This window comes from Electrophorus electricus, chromosome 10 (assembly GCF_041902795.1).
Source record: "Electrophorus electricus isolate QZ-2024a chromosome 10, ASM4190279v1, whole genome shotgun sequence".
In the NCBI taxonomy this organism is placed as follows: domain Eukaryota; kingdom Metazoa; phylum Chordata; class Actinopteri; order Gymnotiformes; family Gymnotidae; genus Electrophorus; species Electrophorus electricus.
Window position 1 is genome coordinate 30,823,486 of NC_137506.1, and position 18,515 is coordinate 30,842,000.

The 18,515-nt window shown below is 42.9% G+C and overlaps 1 protein-coding gene across 4 annotated transcripts; it reads left to right on the forward strand.

Annotated features, from left to right (window-relative positions):
* The first annotated feature begins 952 nt into the window (after positions 1-952).
* slc35f4 (solute carrier family 35 member F4) lies at positions 953-18,514 on the forward strand. 4 transcript variants are annotated; one of them, XR_014125534.1, is made up of 8 exons: positions 953-1,444; positions 11,942-12,242; positions 12,975-13,194; positions 13,620-13,745; positions 13,836-14,028; positions 14,462-14,551; positions 15,639-16,075; positions 16,865-16,996. XR_014125534.1 is itself a non-coding variant. In XM_027025527.3 (7 exons), exons 1-7 carry the CDS (start codon positions 1,228-1,230, stop codon positions 17,104-17,106), a joined length of 1,389 nt encoding a protein of 462 aa, XP_026881328.2. In that variant the 5' UTR covers positions 956-1,227; the 3' UTR covers positions 17,107-18,514. The 4 variants fall into 4 exon arrangements, 3 of the variants coding, with proteins under 3 accessions (XP_026881328.2, XP_026881330.1, XP_081577573.1); XM_027025527.3 differs by lacking the exon at positions 15,639-16,075 and having other exon boundaries at positions 956-1,444; positions 16,865-18,514; XM_027025529.3 differs by lacking the exons at positions 953-1,444; positions 15,639-16,075 and adding an exon at positions 7,755-8,288 and having other exon boundaries at positions 16,865-18,514.
* The last annotated feature ends 1 nt before the right edge of the window (position 18,515 follows it).

The following is an 18,515-nucleotide window of genomic DNA, read 5'->3' on the forward strand; positions in this document are numbered from 1 at the left end:
TAAACAAGAACAAGCAGAAACACACAAAAAATGGATAATAAAATAAAATGCACATTATTTAAAATAAGATAAAATGTAAACCAAACTGTGATGTGAATCTCATTCCACTGTGTAATTTTCCTTGATAAATGTTTTTTTCTGTAGTAGTTCCAAGACAGTTATTGTTTTAGATAGATAGATAGATAGATAGATAGATAGATAGATAGATAGATAGATAGATAGATAGATAGATAGATAGATAGATAGATAGATAGATAGATAGATTCGATTCAATTACCGACAACAAACAGGCATAGCACACAACATAATTAAATATTAAAAACCCATAAGACACCACCCAAGCAGTGCGAGTCTGTACACTATGTAATCTGCAGCTAGTTTCCTGAGATGTATGGCAGAATACCAGCACCAGTCTTGTTTGAGGGAGCAATTGCGCCTATGATAAAAGTATACATCCTGCAGACCGTTTTACTGCGGCAGCAGCAAAAACGTGGCCCAGAGGGATGCCACTCAGAGGCTTTGTGCAGAATGTGTGGGGGGGTCATGCAAAATGCCCTTTAGTTTTCTTAAGCGTCTGTAGATCGCGGTACGTGAACACGCGATGACACTGTACACCAACAATTTTTTTTTTAAGTATACACATGCTTCCTGTCTTTAAGGAAAATACAGTGTTTATAAAAAAAGAATAAGCCTTTAATGGTATTTTCTTGCTACATATATTGCAACTTGTGCACAAGGGTGGACTTTCTTGTTTCTGTCTTGAATAGGCACATTAAAACTGCATTTTGCAGTTCTCGTCACAATATGTTTCTGAACGCAACATACTGTTTATAGTTACTGAAAATACAGAAAAATAGAGTTAACTCAACGTTTCCTTATTATGAACCATGCAACTGAGGGATGGCCATATGGACTGCCACTGGAGGGCTTGCTTGCCTGGGGCGAGGGAATCGCACTAGGGAGCCAATAATTCCATGACGGCGTTGTCAACATATCGTTAGAAATCACTTGTGCGCAACGCTGCAGCCGTTCCGGAGACATGGCGATGCGCCCTCGCAGGACCTTCGTTACGCCCCCTGCTGTGTGATGCGTGAAGGACGCAAGACAAGTTTCACAAGCCCGACTGACTCCTCTGAGCGCTGCGTGTCGGAACGTGTCCCCTGTGCCACGGAGGGTTATGCTTTCTGTAACGGATTGCGCGTGGTTATACTGGTCTAGTCTGGCAGAATGAGCGGCACAGCGAATGACGCGGAGCAGCGCAGCTTTCGCCTGGAGCATGTCAGGAGCACGCACTTACCGGGCAAAGCGTCGCCGAAGGTGGACAGCCGCTCGGTCTACAAGGACGCACCGAAAGTGACGGCTAACGGGGTGCATGACATTGAGGACAGGATTTTACGAATGACGGGTTATTATGGCTACTACCCTGGATATTCTAGCCATAGAAGTAAGTACCGGAACCACACGAACAACTGGTGATCAGAAAGAGAGATCCAAGCATGTTTTCGGTCATCTTGCGCCGAGTAATTTTACGTTAGAACCGACAGCTCTTTGCAGAGGACTAGATGTACCGAAGGGCTTTAAAACGCAACGGCGCATTTGGTGTGATCTATGCTAGTTTCTGTGCGTAGATTTCGGAGAGGAGGGGTGGGGGTTGCATATAGCTGGTGGTTTAGGTGCAGGTGGCGTTAATGGTGCTTGTGTGTGTATGAGGGTTGGTTGTGTGGCGCTTAACTGGATTCTACTGAATTAAAAAGATAGGTGATTCAAAATAGATAGTAAAGAAGCCGAACTTCCAGCAAAACTTTGAACTTGGCTTTATACGGATGCCAAGCCACATGCTTTCTTATCGATTCTCTATGTTCTTGACCAAGGTCATGAATGACAGTTTAATGAGTTATTTACGGTGGAACATTGTACCTGGCACTCTCCGTGGTCAACTGGTGATACCCAGTCAAATCACCAGGTTTGAAATGAACTGCAACAGTGTGTAATGAACTCCTAGAGCGCGCCTCTGTAAGTAGTGGCCTGTTTAATATTACTGGTTTATTCTGGAACACCTGCTAAACTACAAGACGGCTCGGTCTCTTCACTAAGAGGGTAACACACAAGAACTATAACTTTTAAAAAGAAGGAAATAAACTAGAAAAGAATACATAATTCATTACCTACGTACTGTTGGCTGATAAGAACTACACGCTATTGCTTGATATTCTGACAATGTAGAGCTCCTATGCTACATGCAGAACCATGCCATACAAAATCCAGAGGTGCAAGTTTTTACTTGAGCAAGCAACAAACTGGCTGGTTTCACCAGCCGCACAGTGGCAAAGCCTGGAAAGAAGCGAGGTGTTCCCAGTCTCTGGTGCGCCGTTGTTGCACCATTGCAGGACGCGACTTCATAAATCATGTGCAATAAAGATCGCGGCGCGCGTGATATTGATCAGCGTCCATAGGCCCGTAGCTGTAACGCCGCGCGCTGTAATGCCTCGACGCACTCAGCGCATTACGTAAGAGCTCCATGCGCCGCAGTATAGGACCGAAAGGACCGCGTGGAGGACCTAAAGGTGTTTGCACAAGGGGAGCGTTTAGAGTTCCTCCCGAGACGGTTCTTCTCTGGCAGCATTATGGCGGGCGGAAACTGCATTTCGCGCTATACGTCTTATGCTGTCCCGCTTCCAATTTCCAAGTAAATAGCAAAGCAGAAAGTGATTTTAAAACTCACACATTTTTGAAAGTTTGACACTTTTGATGTATATGGTCGTAGTTAGTGCGTTTAGGATCTTTTGATTCTGAAATTACACCCACTCATCACAGCTGTTCAAATATGAGCTGACGGTACTTTAAAAAAATGTGAAATACTGTGCAATAAGAGAAGACAGAAACCCTTACTTATAGCAATTGCAGTTCCTTACATACATTGTTCTATTAACAGAAATCGCAAAAACGAGGCAGTTTAGAAATGACTCGTCAAATTTGTGTTGTAAAATCACATACTAGTTGTTACAAATGTAGAGCAGCAATACCCATTAGTGTACTTTTCGTGGTTAACATTTATTAATCACCAAATATGAAGTGTCTTTTCAGATTTTGTAATTTTTTCAGTCTACTGTGATATTTTGTAATATTTTTTCAAATCATATTCATCGTATGGAAGAAACAGTGGTAATCCTGTTCTCGATGTCCCAGTGTCCAACAACTATAATGCACACACGGAATCCACCTTAATCAGACTGGGCTGAAAGCACAAAGGTGGCTGCTACATTAGAGCTCTGGCAAGGACCCTATAAAATGGCAAGAACATACTGATGGAAATAATAGTAATTGGCTGGGAAAAAAAAACAAAAAAAAAACTGAAGGGCAGTCTGTATTCCTTACAATCCGATTAGATATATGCACTGTGTAGAGGAAGCCTCATCAAAGCACTCGTATTGTCTCTCCCTAGACCCCTTCTGCATGTGAGCTATTTTTATCCACAAGCCTAATAGGACGCTGCACTTTTACTTAACCAGAGAGGCACTGTTAACCAAGGACACACTGGGGAACAGAGTCGTCAGTGCAGGCTGCTGACTTAAATAATCGACCCCGAGCCAGCAGAGCTTGAAAATGAACCGGACTGACTTAAGTGTGTCTTAGTGCTTCTTGCATCCGTGAAACTCTAATACACTAGTGATGAAAAATAACCTGAGCGAGATGTGGTATCTGCTTGCATTGCTCTTTCACATATGAATATTCACAAACGCATATACATATAGATATTCACAATTTTCCCAGTAATTGAAAGTACTGAGGAATAAATGTTAATGACGTTGATCTTTGGAACCTATTCTCTCCCCTGCTTAAAACATTTATGCTTTGCCCCTCAGTGATGAATCAGTGCTGAGGTCTTGGTTATCTGTGATCTGACCTGTTTGGTTGCATTGGAATTTTGTCCTTGACCTCCACCAGAGAAGAAGACAAAGCGCAGGTTTATAAGGTACAGATCAACCCATGTCATCCGGGTTACAGTGGCTACGTTTATATCCTCTGCATGCCGATTGTGCACAGTCATAGGCTTATTATTCTCTTTCAAACATGTTAGGGCACTTGGCAACAATATGGATAGGTGTAAAATGACTTAATATCCATCAGGTGTGTATATGTGCTCACGTACACCTTGGCCCTTTCCTGACTAGTAGTGCTTAAGCGTGATAGGGTGAAGAACTACTGCATTACAAACTAACTACAACTCCAAAGAGGACAAAATAAGACCGTCTACATGACAACTTTCACTTAGGAGGATTCATGCCTGCGCAGCTCACCAAGTACAGTCATTTCAGTAGCACCCCCACTGGTGGCTTGACATAACTAGCAGCAATGTCATAACCTGAATGCAGTGAGTGTAGTGTTGTGAAGGATGGCCTCATCATCAGAAACCTACTTACACTGATTACTGTCTCGACAACTCACAAACAGAACAGCACAGATGCCTCCAGGTACTCAGGCTAGTAGTCATTTGTTTGCACTATTCTAAGGAATCATCATAACTGAGTCAACTCATGTAAACAATCAGGATTTTTAATGTTTATTTAGATGTTATAATCTAGACTGAACATGCACTTTATTAGAAACCTTTACTAGAAACACCAACCAGGTGTGCCGTTACACACTGCTTTTAGCCCGTCTGCAACTCTTCATCAGTGGTCAGTCTCTGACCAAATGACCTCTGCTAGCTGGATGTTTTCCAGTGATAGACCAAGCAGTAACACTGACACTTGTAACAACCAGCAGCACTACTGTGTCTAAAACATTCATACCACCTGAGCACCCATTAGTATGCCATGGGTCTGCTGTTCCTATGCTTAGGTAGGTCCACCACCCCAAAGAATTAATAGTGGTCCTTTACAAAGTGACCAGTGATGAACTGAATAAATGCTGGCTAATAAACCGTGTGTAAATGTACATAGTTTGTAAATGTGCATACTAGTCCTATACAGGTGTACATAAAGTGTGTGGTGAGTATATGGATGTAGACTGTGAGACACTGTTTTCAATGAGCATTTCAGCACAAAGCTATGAATAACCATATGCTGTTTGCCACAAATAAACAGAAAGAGTTACTTTAGCACAATCAATTAAAAACCATTTAGAAATTGTCTGTAAGTTGTAATGTAATGTCTTACCCACAAGATGGCAGTGTCTCCATTTTTCAGTCCAATACATTTCACCTATTCAAAGCTATGTCCAGAATACAACTGTTCCCTCAACTTTGACACTATGAGAAAGTGCTAGTCTTTTTCTGTGCTGAACAGATCCTAAAGATTGACTGTTGAAAAGCTCAGACAGAGAAGATATTTATTTTCCAAGCCACTGATAGCTGGTGAGCCTGTGCTGAGATGTCACCAAACATCTATGCAAATCACTCATCGCCTCCAGGCTCGTGGGTCCCTCTCGACGTCTTAGTCGAGTAAGTGGGCATGAAGTGTGCGTAACACATTCAGTGTGTGGGTGTCCTCTCCATCTTTCTCCTCTCTCGTCTCCTGGAGCGCTGCTTAATAGATATGTACAAAAGGCAGGTTGGATCTGTGGACAATAGTGGAGGAACATGGAACTCATCTAAATGACAAAGGATGCGAATGGGGCCCGACAGCAGTGAGGCATTGGGGCAGCAAGCAGGGGCTCAGCCGTTGCTATGGCGGCGTGGGGGTACAGACACGACACGTGTTTAGAATCACAGGCCATGACAGGTCTCTGTAGGCAGTGTGTATGTGAGAGAGACAGACAGACAGACAGACAGACAGACAGACAAACAGACAGAGATGGATGGATGGGGTAGTCCTTCTGCAAGTTTGTTCCTGATAACTTGAATGTGTATCCCAGGTTTGCAGCATTAAGAACTATTAATCATAGGCCAGCAGTAAAAATACACTCCAAGTACATAGCATAAAAACGCAAAAACATGGATGAGTGTGTTTTAGTTTAAGATCACAACTGTAAATTCATAAAATACTGATATAAAATGTGCATTATGAGGTTGTTGCACTTAAGCACTTTACAGTTCTCTCTGAGAGAGAGAGAGAGAGAGAGAGAGTGTGTGTGTGTGTGTGTGTGTGTGTGTGTGTGTGTGTGTGTGTTTAAAGGATTAAGGAGGAGTCACTGTGACCCTGATATAGAGGCACAGTGGCTGGCATAATTCATTTCCTGGCAGAGCATAATCATGACTTCACTGCTCTCACGGCATGGGGTTGGCACATGCCCACTAAGCTGTCTGGCTCTCTGTTCAAAGCAGCCTGTGCTCTCCAGCAAAAATGTTTGTGAAACATGTATCCCATGCTCTCGCGACGTACCATTAAGACTGAGGTGAGAGGTGACCCATTTCAAAGAAAAAGAGCTTTCTGTTATGTGTCTTACACCAATCTAACACTGAAAGTGTGAAACGAAGACGGAGTGAGAAACAGAGGAGAGAAACAGAAGGAGAAAGAGAGAAAAGTGTAGGGTGAATACTCACAGAGGTAAATGTGTTTATACTTAGGCATATGCCTGTAATATCACTCCCGCTGTGGAGTCTACTGGGAGCTAATTGCAGCATCGGTACCAGTGTGTTGTTACATGGCTGTCAGACTCATCGAGTGTGTGGCTGCTGGAATGTGCACCGTTAAGGGCCTGGCCGTGATGAACCGCAGACGGAGTTTTCTGACCAGCATGGCGCTGTGTAACAGGAACCTTCGCCCCACTCCACCCCCCCACAGGAGGGACAGGTCTGGGCCCGGTCAATGCTCAGCACTGACTCTGGCCACGGACCACCGGAGTCCTCCACCCAGCTGAGTAGCCCTTTCCAGTCCAGTGAACACACAGCTACACCACAGCGACCCCACCTCCGCTACCCCACAGCTACCCCACCTCCACTACACCACAGCTACCCCAAGTTCGCTAACATAATTTTAACGCGAGCACAGTTGTCAAACAGGCAACAGCAGGGTTACAAGAAGCACCCTGGCTTTCTGACTAATTAGTCTGGTGGGTACATGGGAGGTGGAATAAAGTTCTTGAAGCACACAACTTTGGTCATTTAGCTCGGCATCCACGTGAGCCCACTTCTCACAGAAGAGTTATCAGCTGTAATGACTAGACCTGCATCAAATTATCTTAATTAAAGGTTTTTGTTACATTAAGTTATTGTAGGTCTTTTTATACTTATTCTTGTTTAAATATGTTATTGAGCCTAAATACACAGGGATAAAACAATCATTTAAAAAAATAAACATCTATGATCGACACCATTGAAATGACCAAAGCTCATTTTTGAATCTTAGTAAAGCTCAGTAGAGGTACCTCAAATGCCCGACACATTCTGAAAAAATGTGAGGAAGATGGATGTCTGCTTTTAAAAGCACAGGGTTTTCAGATAGGAACCCTCACCAGCAAGACTGCGTGCTTGGCCAGTATAGCAATGTAGTGACACACGAGGACAAGACCTCGATCAGACGTAATGTTGGAGAGCCGTTGATTAGAAGCCAAGGGCGGCTGAAGGAGGGAGAGAGTGATTGGGGAAGAGAGGATTTGGAAGCACACTTTTTGTTTTTTTAACTCTTAGATTACCTCGCCTTTCCTTCCCGGGGGGCCATGTGACCAGGTAGGCGAGAGAGGAACGAGGAGACAGTGGAGGTTGTGTGTGGAGGAAGTGGGGGTGGTAGTGGTTGGGGGGGGTTGAGAAGGGCTAACACAGCATAATTAGCCTGAGCTGCTTGGTTACCTTCCAAACAGAGCGAAGGCTCCAATAAGCAGACAGGGAGGTGGGGAGTAAGAGAGTGAGAGCGAGGGAGAGGGAGATGAAGAGAATGATTGCACCGTTCCCCACACACTTGAAGCCCAGTCTCCCCGGGAGACGCAGGAGAACAGAATGACAGTGCAACTGCGATGCTGAGAACACCGCTGCATGGTAGTACGGTTATATATGCACACTCAGACAGAGGGAGCGAGAGAGAGGTTGAAAGAACGAGAAAGAGAGAGGGAGTTTGAGAGAGGAAGGTTGAAGTCAGTTGACAGTTGGAGTTGGAGGGCGCGCAGTGGGGAAAGTGGGGTGAAAAAAAACCACTGAGAGAAAGAGCTTAACTCACGGCAGAGACGCATGCAAAGATGAAGAGGACCCCTTAGAAGAGTTGAGCAGTGCAGCTCAACACACACACACACACACACACACACACACACACACCTGGTGCTGGGACGGAACAGGACGATGAAGAAACATTCCGCTAGAGTGGCTCCTCTCAGCTCTTACAGCACACAGGTCCTCACCAGCCACATCTCAGAAGGTAAACAGTAGTAAACAGTGTGTGTGTGTGTGTGTGTGTGTGTGTGTGTGTGTGTGTGTGTGTGTGTGTGTCTGCGCGCGCTTTGATGTGAGTTTTGACCACCACCACCTCCAACAGAAAAAAAACAAACAAACAAGGAGTGAGGAAGGAGTGAGTAAAGAGTCAGAATGCAGGAGTGTTAAAACATCAAAGGCAACCTGATGTTTATGCTTGTGTATCTTTTTACTTTTAAGAGATGTGTGTATGCAAAAGCATCACCACTATGTTGGTTTACTCAGTCTGAGCTTGTGTAACAGTTTGATGGAACAGTGAATTTTACCATGTTGAAAACCGACGTGGTTACAGTTGAGCTGGACTTTAGGTACTCGTTTCTTAGTGCATTTAGTTAGCACAATGCTATTCAAAATCACTTCGAGACTGGATCTAATGAAGGGAGAAGGACCTGGATATGTTAATGCAGCATCCAGGGATTCAGAATAGGGGTGCCTTAGTAATAACTGCCATCACTGGATATAAACCATAAGTGAGAGCATCTTTACCTTTCCGAATTCAGCAAGGCTAATCTTGAAATGCTACACACCTCACATCCTTGCCAGATGACATTTTTAACACTTTCTAGTGTACCTACTTTTTATCTTCACATAACAGACAAAACCACTTCAGGTTCAACAAACTAACTGTACACACACGAGGTCTTTCTATTCAAGTGGCTGGAACATGCAAGTACCAAAATCAATTAAGCATATAGTCACTTCCTAACAAAAACTTGAAGCCATTTACCAAATGCAATGACAAATGCAGTTAATGCCTTTACAACAGCATTTTATCCCATAGTAATTACAGGGGGCTTATATACATGTAGATATGAACCTCTGTTTCTTCGAATCTAGAGTTTTCCATTCAACCGTCATAAGCAGAGAATGGAGTGAGTTAGAACTGACTGAATGCAGCATCCTGTCAGCGTAGATTTATATTTTACTAACGGGCCTGCGATAGATATCTGGGCCAAGACAGTACTGAGGGAAGCGGAAAATATAGTACTTGTGTGCTTGGCACTGCTCATAGTTCTGTTTCATTACTTCTGCAGGCTATTTTGCTCAAGCGTATTGCAGCACAAAGGTTATATAAAGGAGGCTTGTGGGGGTGCACATACATTCCCTTTTCAGTGTGAAATATGTCCAAAATGTCACATGCACTTTGTGGGGAATTCCACTATTAGTACCTTTAGTTGGCCAGTGCACTGTAAATCATATGAAATCCCTCTTGATGGGAAAGTGGTACAGAGTGGAGGAACTCCAATATCAGGCCTCAGAAAAACAAATCTGAAAGCAAGGGAGGTGAGATTTGATGACTTATGTTTCAATATACATATTATATACATCTTAAAATACAATGCTATAGGCACTGCATTTCGCAAGCTGTTCCAACGATTTTTGTGTTATCATCACTGACTGACAAAATGGTATTTAGCAATACCATCCACACAACTCATTCTCTACAAAAACTAGATTTACTTGTACTTTAAGTCTTTAAATAGCAATTAGTCATACTGCTAGCAGTACTGAAGGATTTCACACTGAGCGTTGTGGCTGAATTTTTAATTCCTTGATCTACTTCTTGTGAACAGCATCTCTGTAAAACACCTCCGGTGGATAACATGGCTGCTTAACCTCTTGCTTCTTTTATCTCTGATGTATGACTGGGTATTTTTCTAACTGCTGACTGATCTTATTGCAAGATGATGTATTTTCACATTGAGATTTATTCTACCGCAGCTCTGGAAGTACAGTGTAAACAGATTAAATCTAATTTGCTGATAACTAGGTATACTTCCAAAAAAAAATCCAACTATAGAGAGCAACAAAAAAAGCTGAATATTATTGAATTGGAAGTGGCATGGTTTGGCCATCATGACACTGCTCCACTGCACGGCGAGATCTTCTGTCAGCGCTCAAGTTGTTGAAATAATTGCCTTCTGAACAATAAAGAGAGGAGACATGTCTGAAGTGTTCTTTTCTAGCAGCAGGAGGCTTTAGAATCATTGCATGTAATATTTCTCTCACTGTGCTCATAAATTGCTTGCGGCTGCACTGGAGCCCTGGTAGAGCAGTAATTGTTAGCATCTGTAAAAGAGTGCAAGTAAATATTGTTAATTAACTGAATGCACAACAGATTTTGACAGATCAGCATGTCAAATACTATGGGAAATCTAATGTTGACTGAACGCTGTCCTTACAACAGCTTTGCAGGCTAGCACTGGGTTTCAATTAGATTCATGTCTAGGAAGCAAAACAGCCAATAGTGTGTGTGCGCGCATGCTGACCAAGTGCACTGGAAGTTAGCAGTGATGGCCATGTCATTTTTTATTCCTAGCCCGGTGTAAATTGATCACGCTCTGTCTGCTGCATAAAGGATCTTGGCTCTGTGCTGCAAGCACCCTTCCCCTTGGCTCAATCTCTCATCACTACTGAATGCCTACGAGGACTGCAGGCTACTAGGACAAAAAATACCATATTGGAATTATATGGCAATGTATTGTGATTGCGATATGCCTTGCAATATATTAAAAATACACTGCACAACCATAAATGTGAGATGTTTAAAGATCATTTCTATGAAAATTGTTTATTTTAGATCTTGTACATTATATGTATGTCCAGATTGTCACCAATATGTCACCAATGTTCCAGAATAGGTCAGGATGCTCATAATATCCTGCCCCCATGTCCACCAAAACCTTTTTCTTTTAAAGCCTTACTTGACTTCTTTGGCTTTCTTCAATTTCAGTATTGCCATATTGTAATAATGATTCATAACTGATATATTGCACAGCCTTATATGTTATTGCATTTGATGAATGAGGACAGATACTGTAGTACCTAACTGCTTGTAAACGCTGAAACGTTCAAAAGAAAACTCCACTGAATTACATATTTCTCACTCTTCTCATTTTGTCTACAGAAAATAAAGAATTGACATGCTATTCAGCAATAACACCATACTTCAAAAAAGTCAATATTTTTAAAAAATAGCATTTAAAAAAATATATATTTTTAAGTAGGCTATTTCAAAAGACAACTAATCAATTCACTTTACTATCACAAGAAAAAACAGGAAGTTCACATTTGCTAACATATCAGTTTTACTGAACATTCTCTCTGTCAGCGCTCTGCCATTATGGCCTCATGTGAAGCACATCGGAATTGCGCACAGGAGACTCACCACACTGGACATGGCCTGGCGGGGAGGAGTGGGTGCAGCCGAGCACGCGCCCATCGTGGAGGTCCTGAGACAGCAGGATGTAGTCTGGCTGAGCCCACACACCACTGGCGTCGGGTTTCGGCGCAGGCCAAGCTATATGAGCTATGTGGCAATGCTGCGCCCCAACTGTTTTAAATACAAGTTTCAGTTTTTAAAATGACACCTACTTTACTGCTTCACCTGCAGGTGACCAACAAACTAACATGAATCGGTTTTGACAATATGAAATATTCTTTTAAAGAGCATTCAAATTGAGGACACTTCATATATATATAAAACCATGGATTTATTAAACGCAATTGCATAATAAAGAGAGAAATCGTCACAAGACATACCTGATGCGCTGATAACCCAGAGAGGGAAAACCAATTATACTCTGCCATCTGTTGTAGGAGAGGAAGGCTCAGACTCCCATGTGGAGACCCCAGCCAGTGAGCCCAATGGAGAGGGCAGCTCCTATCACGCCTGCGCCAACGGGGCCCTGAAGGTCCTAGGAGGCCTGCTAGTGGTACTGTGTGTGTCCTCGTCCTGGGTGGGCACCACTCAGGTGGTGCAGTGCACCTTTACGTCCTTCTCCTGCCCGTTCTTCATCTCCTGGTTCAGCACCAACTGGAACATCTTCTTCTTTCCCCTCTACTACTCTGGCCACATGGTCATCACAAGGGAGAAGCAGACCCCCTTTCAGAAATTCAGGTGAGCAGATGTTCAGAAATTCAAGAGCTCCAGTGGTTTTATGTAATTAATCTAAATTAAAGCTGCTGTATGTGGTTTTTGCCTCTGCATCTTGAGTTGCTATCAGGAAAATATCTCTAAGACTGGAGCAGCAAGACAATAAATTATTACTGAAATATGGAAAATAAATAATAACTGAAATATGAATTTTAAACAAGAATAATTTTTTTTTATAAAGAATACTGAGCCTTGGTATTTCTTTCTAACAGAGAGATTAAGAAGAGAGAGTTTGAGAAAGAAGGGAAGAGAGTGAGTGAGAGTTCTACTTTTTGTGCAGATATATTCAAGGACAGAGTAAAATGTTTTCAAAACAAGACAAAGCTGGAAGAGCCACTCTAGCAACCAAGGCAGAGTGTGAGAACAAAATAAAGATACAAGTCTGAGAATTTCACAGAGAACGAGCCTTTTGGAAAATTATAGGCAATGATAATCTTATGATAAACTACTTGCACAAAGAATGGATCAGAACATAGAAGATCAGCCTAAACATCAAGGGTGCATGCCTTTGGAGAAAAGTAGGGATTTTAAGTCCTTCGGTGGCTAATTCTGGAAGAGGTTTGCAAGAACTACAACACCAAATACAGTAGCCTTAAGGACAAAAACAGGAGGCAGTAGAGGCAGCATAATACTTGGAGTGGTGGATGTCATTAAGAACTTTAGAAAGCAAGCAGGGCTGACCGCTTCTCTCTGTAGGGAGTGCAGCAGGCTGTTTGGTGAAGATGGGATGACGCTGAAGCTGTTTCTGAAGAGGACGGCACCTTTCTCCATCCTGTGGACGCTGACCAACTATCTGTACCTGCTGGCACTCAAGAAGCTCACAGCCACAGATGTCTCAGCCCTTTACTGCTGCCACAAGGCCTTTGTCTTCCTGCTGTCCTGGATTGTACTTAAGGACCGATTCATGGGTGTACGGGTCCGTATGTTTAACGAACACTCTCTCTCACTTGTAACAGCTAACATTTAGAGATACATTTTACTTAAAAAACTTTAAAAAACAACCTGATGAAAACCACATGCTTTTGGTGAATGGGGATGAGGTGTCTTGAGTCAGTAAGATTTAACAACCCAATATTATAAATATGGATCAGCTCTGGAAAAGGCCTCACTTGCCTGAATTATGTGCATTAGGCTTGGTCTACTATTTAGACTAACCAAAATCTTTCTTGTTGTGTGCTACTGCTTCATCTTCGAAATGTGAATATGGATTATTTGCACATATACTTTAATGCATTAAAGTTTTGCAGGTACTAAAAATGAATTCTTATGAATATATCCAGTGATTGGATATTTTACATTTAAAAAGAGGTTTCCTCCGACATCCCTATTTTCAATCCTCAGATTGTAGCTGCCATAATGGCAATCACAGGCATCGTTATGATGGCCTATGCAGATGGTTTCCATGGTGACTCTATCATAGGTGTGGCTTTAGCAGTAGGCTCCGCGTCTACTTCAGCACTCTACAAGGTTAGTACAGCTGGTAAATACCACTTTTCACAAGACTTCTCCTTTTCTAATACCCTCCCATTACACACAACAACTCTCCTCTTCATGCAGGTGCTGTTTAAGATGTTTTTGGGCAGTGCCAACCTGGGAGAGATTGCCCACTTCTTTTCCACCATGGGGTTCTTCAACCTAATCTTCATCTCCTGTGTGCCCATCATTCTCTACTTCACCAGAGTGGAGCACTGGGGCTCCATCTCCTCATTGCCTTGGGGCTATCTTTGCGGAGTGGCTGGCCTGTGGCTGGGTGAGCGAACCTAGCCTGTTCACAAGATTACCAGAATGTGGTCAATCTATTTTTTCACCATCAACACAATTTGACTACTCTGTGTGGAGAGCACTGAACATGGGATAGTCTCTGGTCCATATAAAACAGTACTGGAGTGCTGAAAAAAGCACTTAATACTTTGGGTTTTAATCATCAGGTTACACTCTGAAGTAGCATTTTGTCACCTCAGCTGTCCTATATGTGATGTTTCAACAAGTGTAAACCCTAATAGTAAAGATGTCCACTTATTTATGGTCTTTTAAAGTTTAAGTGGGGTACAAATTCTTTGGCGAAAGGGCAACATCTACTTTCTCCATGCATTCGGTCAATAGAATAAACGAAGTCTCACTGAAGGTATATTTAAGCACATTTGAATAATTGCCTCCATCTCTTTTTTGCTTTCATTTTATAGTATTCAACATCCTGGTAAATGTAGGTGTGGTGCTTACCTACCCCATCCTCATATCGATTGGCACCTTGCTCAGCATTCCAGGCAACGCAGGTGGGTAAGCTCACTACTGTTTTCACTGAAATGGGGACAAAGCTGTTACCACAACTTACCTACATCTCACCATCCACTTTGTTATTTGCAATGCCATCTAAATTTACCACACGCATGCTGCACATTTACACTGTTCCTATGTCTCTCCGTTTCTCATTTTTCTCATACACACACTATTCAGAAAAAAATCTTGACTGACATTTTTTATGCTCCACTCTACCAAAACTCTTTGCTGCTATAAGCACCAAACCCATTGCACTGCAAATTTGAGAGCTCACCCCCCCCCCCAACATCTCTCCCTCCCCTTAAGTAAATAAACGAAACCTGATCAGCTTTATGCATATTCCCTAACAGTAGCACCCTCTCATAAAAAGGGATGATCCCGTTGCCAAGGCGACACGGAATGCTTGATGAAGGCACTTACCTTTAAAAGCTGTCCGTCAAGGTCAGTGGGTTAATTCTAGTTTGGCTTTTCAGAAATCCACACCAGACACCTTGAATCAGTTGTACTGGGTAGTGAGGTGCAGTATCGAGAATGTATGCCTTTGGGACTTTTGTGCTTGAACTCTAGACAATTTACTGTTCAGGTTTGACTTTGTTTTGTGAACATGTTTTGTGAACATGGCAGATATGACTTTGTACATAACCACTTTTTACAATCTTCTAAGTGTCTATAATTTTGATTAAGCAACAGTACACCAGAGTAGTGGATATACTATATGGTCAGACCATATGTGGACACTCCTGATAATTATTGAGTTCATCTCACACCCATTACAAACAGGTGCATAGATATGCTTGATATAGCCTTGCAAACATTAAAAGCAGAATGGGCCATACTGAAGAGCTCAGTGACTTTAAACGTGGAACGGTCACAGGATGCCACATTTACCACAAATCAGTCAGTGAAATTTCTACCCCTCTAGACCTGCCCTGGTTAGCTAGCTGTAAGTGCTACTAAATTGAAATGGAAGCATCTAGGAAGAACAACAGCTCATCCTCAAAGAGGGCAATACAAACTCAGTGAGCAGAGATGCTTAGTGCTGAAGCACATAGTTCCTGTCCTCTGTTGCCTCACTCCCTACAGGGTTCCAGACTGCATCTGCACACAAGCCTAAGATCACCATGTGCAATGCCAAGTGTCAGCTGGCCACTGGCTCTTGGGCAGTGAAAGTGCATGTTCTGGAACAATCAATCACGCTTCACCATGCAGCAGTCTGAGTTTGACGGATGTCGAGAGAACAGTACCTACCAGAATGCATGATGCCAACAGTAAGGTTTGGTGGAGGGTTTGAGCTAGGCTCTTTTGTTCCAGTGGAGGTTAATGATATAGTACTCAAAGACATTTTACAGGGTTATATACTTCCACCTTTGTGGCCTTTGGGAAGGCCCATTCCTGTTCCAGCATGACTTCACCCCTGTGCACAAAGTCAAGCGCATAAAGACATGGGTTGACAAGTCTGGTGTGGAGCAACTCCAGTGGTCTGCACAGAGCCCTGGCCTCAACCCCACTGAACACCTCTGGTATGAACTGGACCGTCATCCAAATCAGTACCTTAACTTCACAAATGCTCTTTTGACTGAACTGGCACAAATTCCCTCTGACACAACCCAAACACTCCATGTTCTTGTGGAAAACCTTAATGCCCATGGTTGCGGAAAGAGATGTCCAACAAGCTTGCATAGGTGTGATGACCAGGTGTCCACATACATTCAGCAACACAGTCCATATCATTCAAGGACCAACTGAATGGCTATTACTCATTACTCATGTTACTGATATTGAATACACTAACCATTTCAATAGATTAAGTCATGTTATGTAAATATTTTGGCATCTGTTGAATTACCAAACCTTACTACTCTGCTAGTTGTCCATCAACCTTACTGTGAATTCTGAAAAGTTCTAAGGGCTGTACCTAACCAGAACTTAATAAGTAATTAGAAAGTTGGCCTTCATTAAGGTCAGTGAGTACACCTACTCACTTCAATGACATTCCTTTGCTACAGTCTGACAAGTTTCTGCAGGCAATTAAAATGACTTACTGTTTAAGCTCTGAATTAACCGCATCTTCCAGGAAATGAAAGACAGTTAATGTTATCACTGCCGTTCCAGAAATGTACAACTCTTGACTAATTATAGCCAAGGAACAGTGAGAGTAGATAACTTTTGTGGATGAATAAACAAATTAAGCCATTCTGTCAGAAGCAGGATAACGATGTGCAAGCTGCCCATCTAGGCTTGCAGATTCCTCTCCCATTTCTCCCACTTTCTGTCCCTTCTCGCCACTCTTCTGCTCCTGCTCTCTCCAGCCGTCGACGTGCTGAAACACGAGGTGATCTTCAGTGTGGTGCGCCTGTCTGCCACCTGCATCATCTGCATGGGCTTCCTGCTGTTGCTGCTGCCTGAGGAGTGGGACACAGTTACTCTGCGCTTCTTTGCCGCCCTCGCCGACAAGAAGTCCGAGGAGCAAGGCGAGGAGCTCACAGAGTCCAGCGTGCACACGCGCAGCCGGAGCAGGGCCAACGGCGCGGTCTCCATCCCCATGGCATGAGGCCGCTAGCCTCCACGCCGCCTCAGTCCAGACGGGGGACGCGGTGGATATCCACCCAGAGGCAGTGTCCAGGAAACGGATGCTTTTATGGCAGCTTGTGAAGGGTGCTTGGCAGAAGGGAACCACGGAGTAACGTAGCGGAGACAAAGGATTGGGATTCGGATTGGGATTGGGCCTTGTTGTGACAAAGACCACAACATCAGCGACATGAATGCAAGTGGACCTGCTATCACGTTTTCCGCCCTCAAGAGATGTGGGAGGTACAGTTTTGGTTTTTTTGTTTATGCTGAGGAGAAAAGCCTTTCAGAAAAGAAAGATTCTTATTTGCAATTCAGCAGGAATTTCTCACCAAGGGACTAGAATTTCTGTGGCGAACTGGTCTCTTGATTAATAGAAGGAAATGTTCTTTCCCTTTGCACGCCTTAGTCCTTGCTCCCAGCCATGCCTGTTGAAGCCTCAGCCCCCACATGGACTATATTCTGTGAATATAGACTCAGTCAGGGCCAATTTGGCTCGCTGTATTAAAATGAATGCATACAGAGATATACCTATAACACAAAGATTATTTACACTGTATCTAATGGTATCAGACTGTATATAGAGAGGAGAAATATATTATGCTATATATATATATATATATATATATATATATATATATATATATATATATATATGAACAAGGCTCTTTTTTCTTTTTACATCCTCTGGCGCAAAAGGAAGGGGGTACGTCCCCTCCACTTTGACCTTTTACCTCCTGCCCCCTGTTAGTTAATGCGTTGTGTCCTCACATATATTTCCCACCAACCCACACTGTTTCTGGATTATGAGAACATATTTCCATTGGTCACCACTTTGAAAAAGGCCTGTTGAAACATGTGGGGGAATTACAAATCAGGGAAAAAAAAAAGAAAACTGAAAAGGCAACTAAATTTGCTATTTTTCAGAACACCAAAGAGAACAAAAAGTGTGACGTAATTTAAGAAAGTTCTGATTACCATCATTATGTGTCGTGTTAATGTTGGTCAGAATCAAGGAGTTAGGAAGCTAAGTTTACATTTTGCAGTAAGCCGACGTGTGCTGTGCCCAGACCGTCTTTGCTCTTGTGATTGTCTGGCCGGCCAGCTAACTAACTTCAGCGGCCCGTGTTGCCAACTACTTTCAAAGGAAAGTGGCTAACATCTCAAAAAAGTTGCTAAATGTTGCTAGATGATGTCATACACTAATTAGCATATCTGTGATGTCATCTTATAATACTGCATGGTGCCTGGTGTCAGCCCTTTACATCTAGTTGCTTCTGCTACTCTCCAACTCACATGTACTGCATGTACATGTACCTACCGTCCTACTCTGTGCTCAAATGTACTGTGTTTTAATAGAGCCGAATTCCCAATAAAGCTGCTCTCATTTAC

Excerpts from the sequence above, each read along its gene's own strand:
- slc35f4 (XM_027025527.3), top strand. The coding sequence starts at position 1,228 with ATGAGCGGCACAGCGAATGACGCGGAGCAGCGCAGCTTTCGCCTGGAG. Across the intron at positions 13,195-13,619 it reads ACCGATTCATGGGTGTACGG|ATTGTAGCTGCCATAATGGC; the intron begins GTCCGTATGTTT and ends TTCAATCCTCAG. Across the intron at positions 14,029-14,461 it reads AGTGGCTGGCCTGTGGCTGG|TATTCAACATCCTGGTAAAT; the intron begins GTGAGCGAACCT and ends TTCATTTTATAG.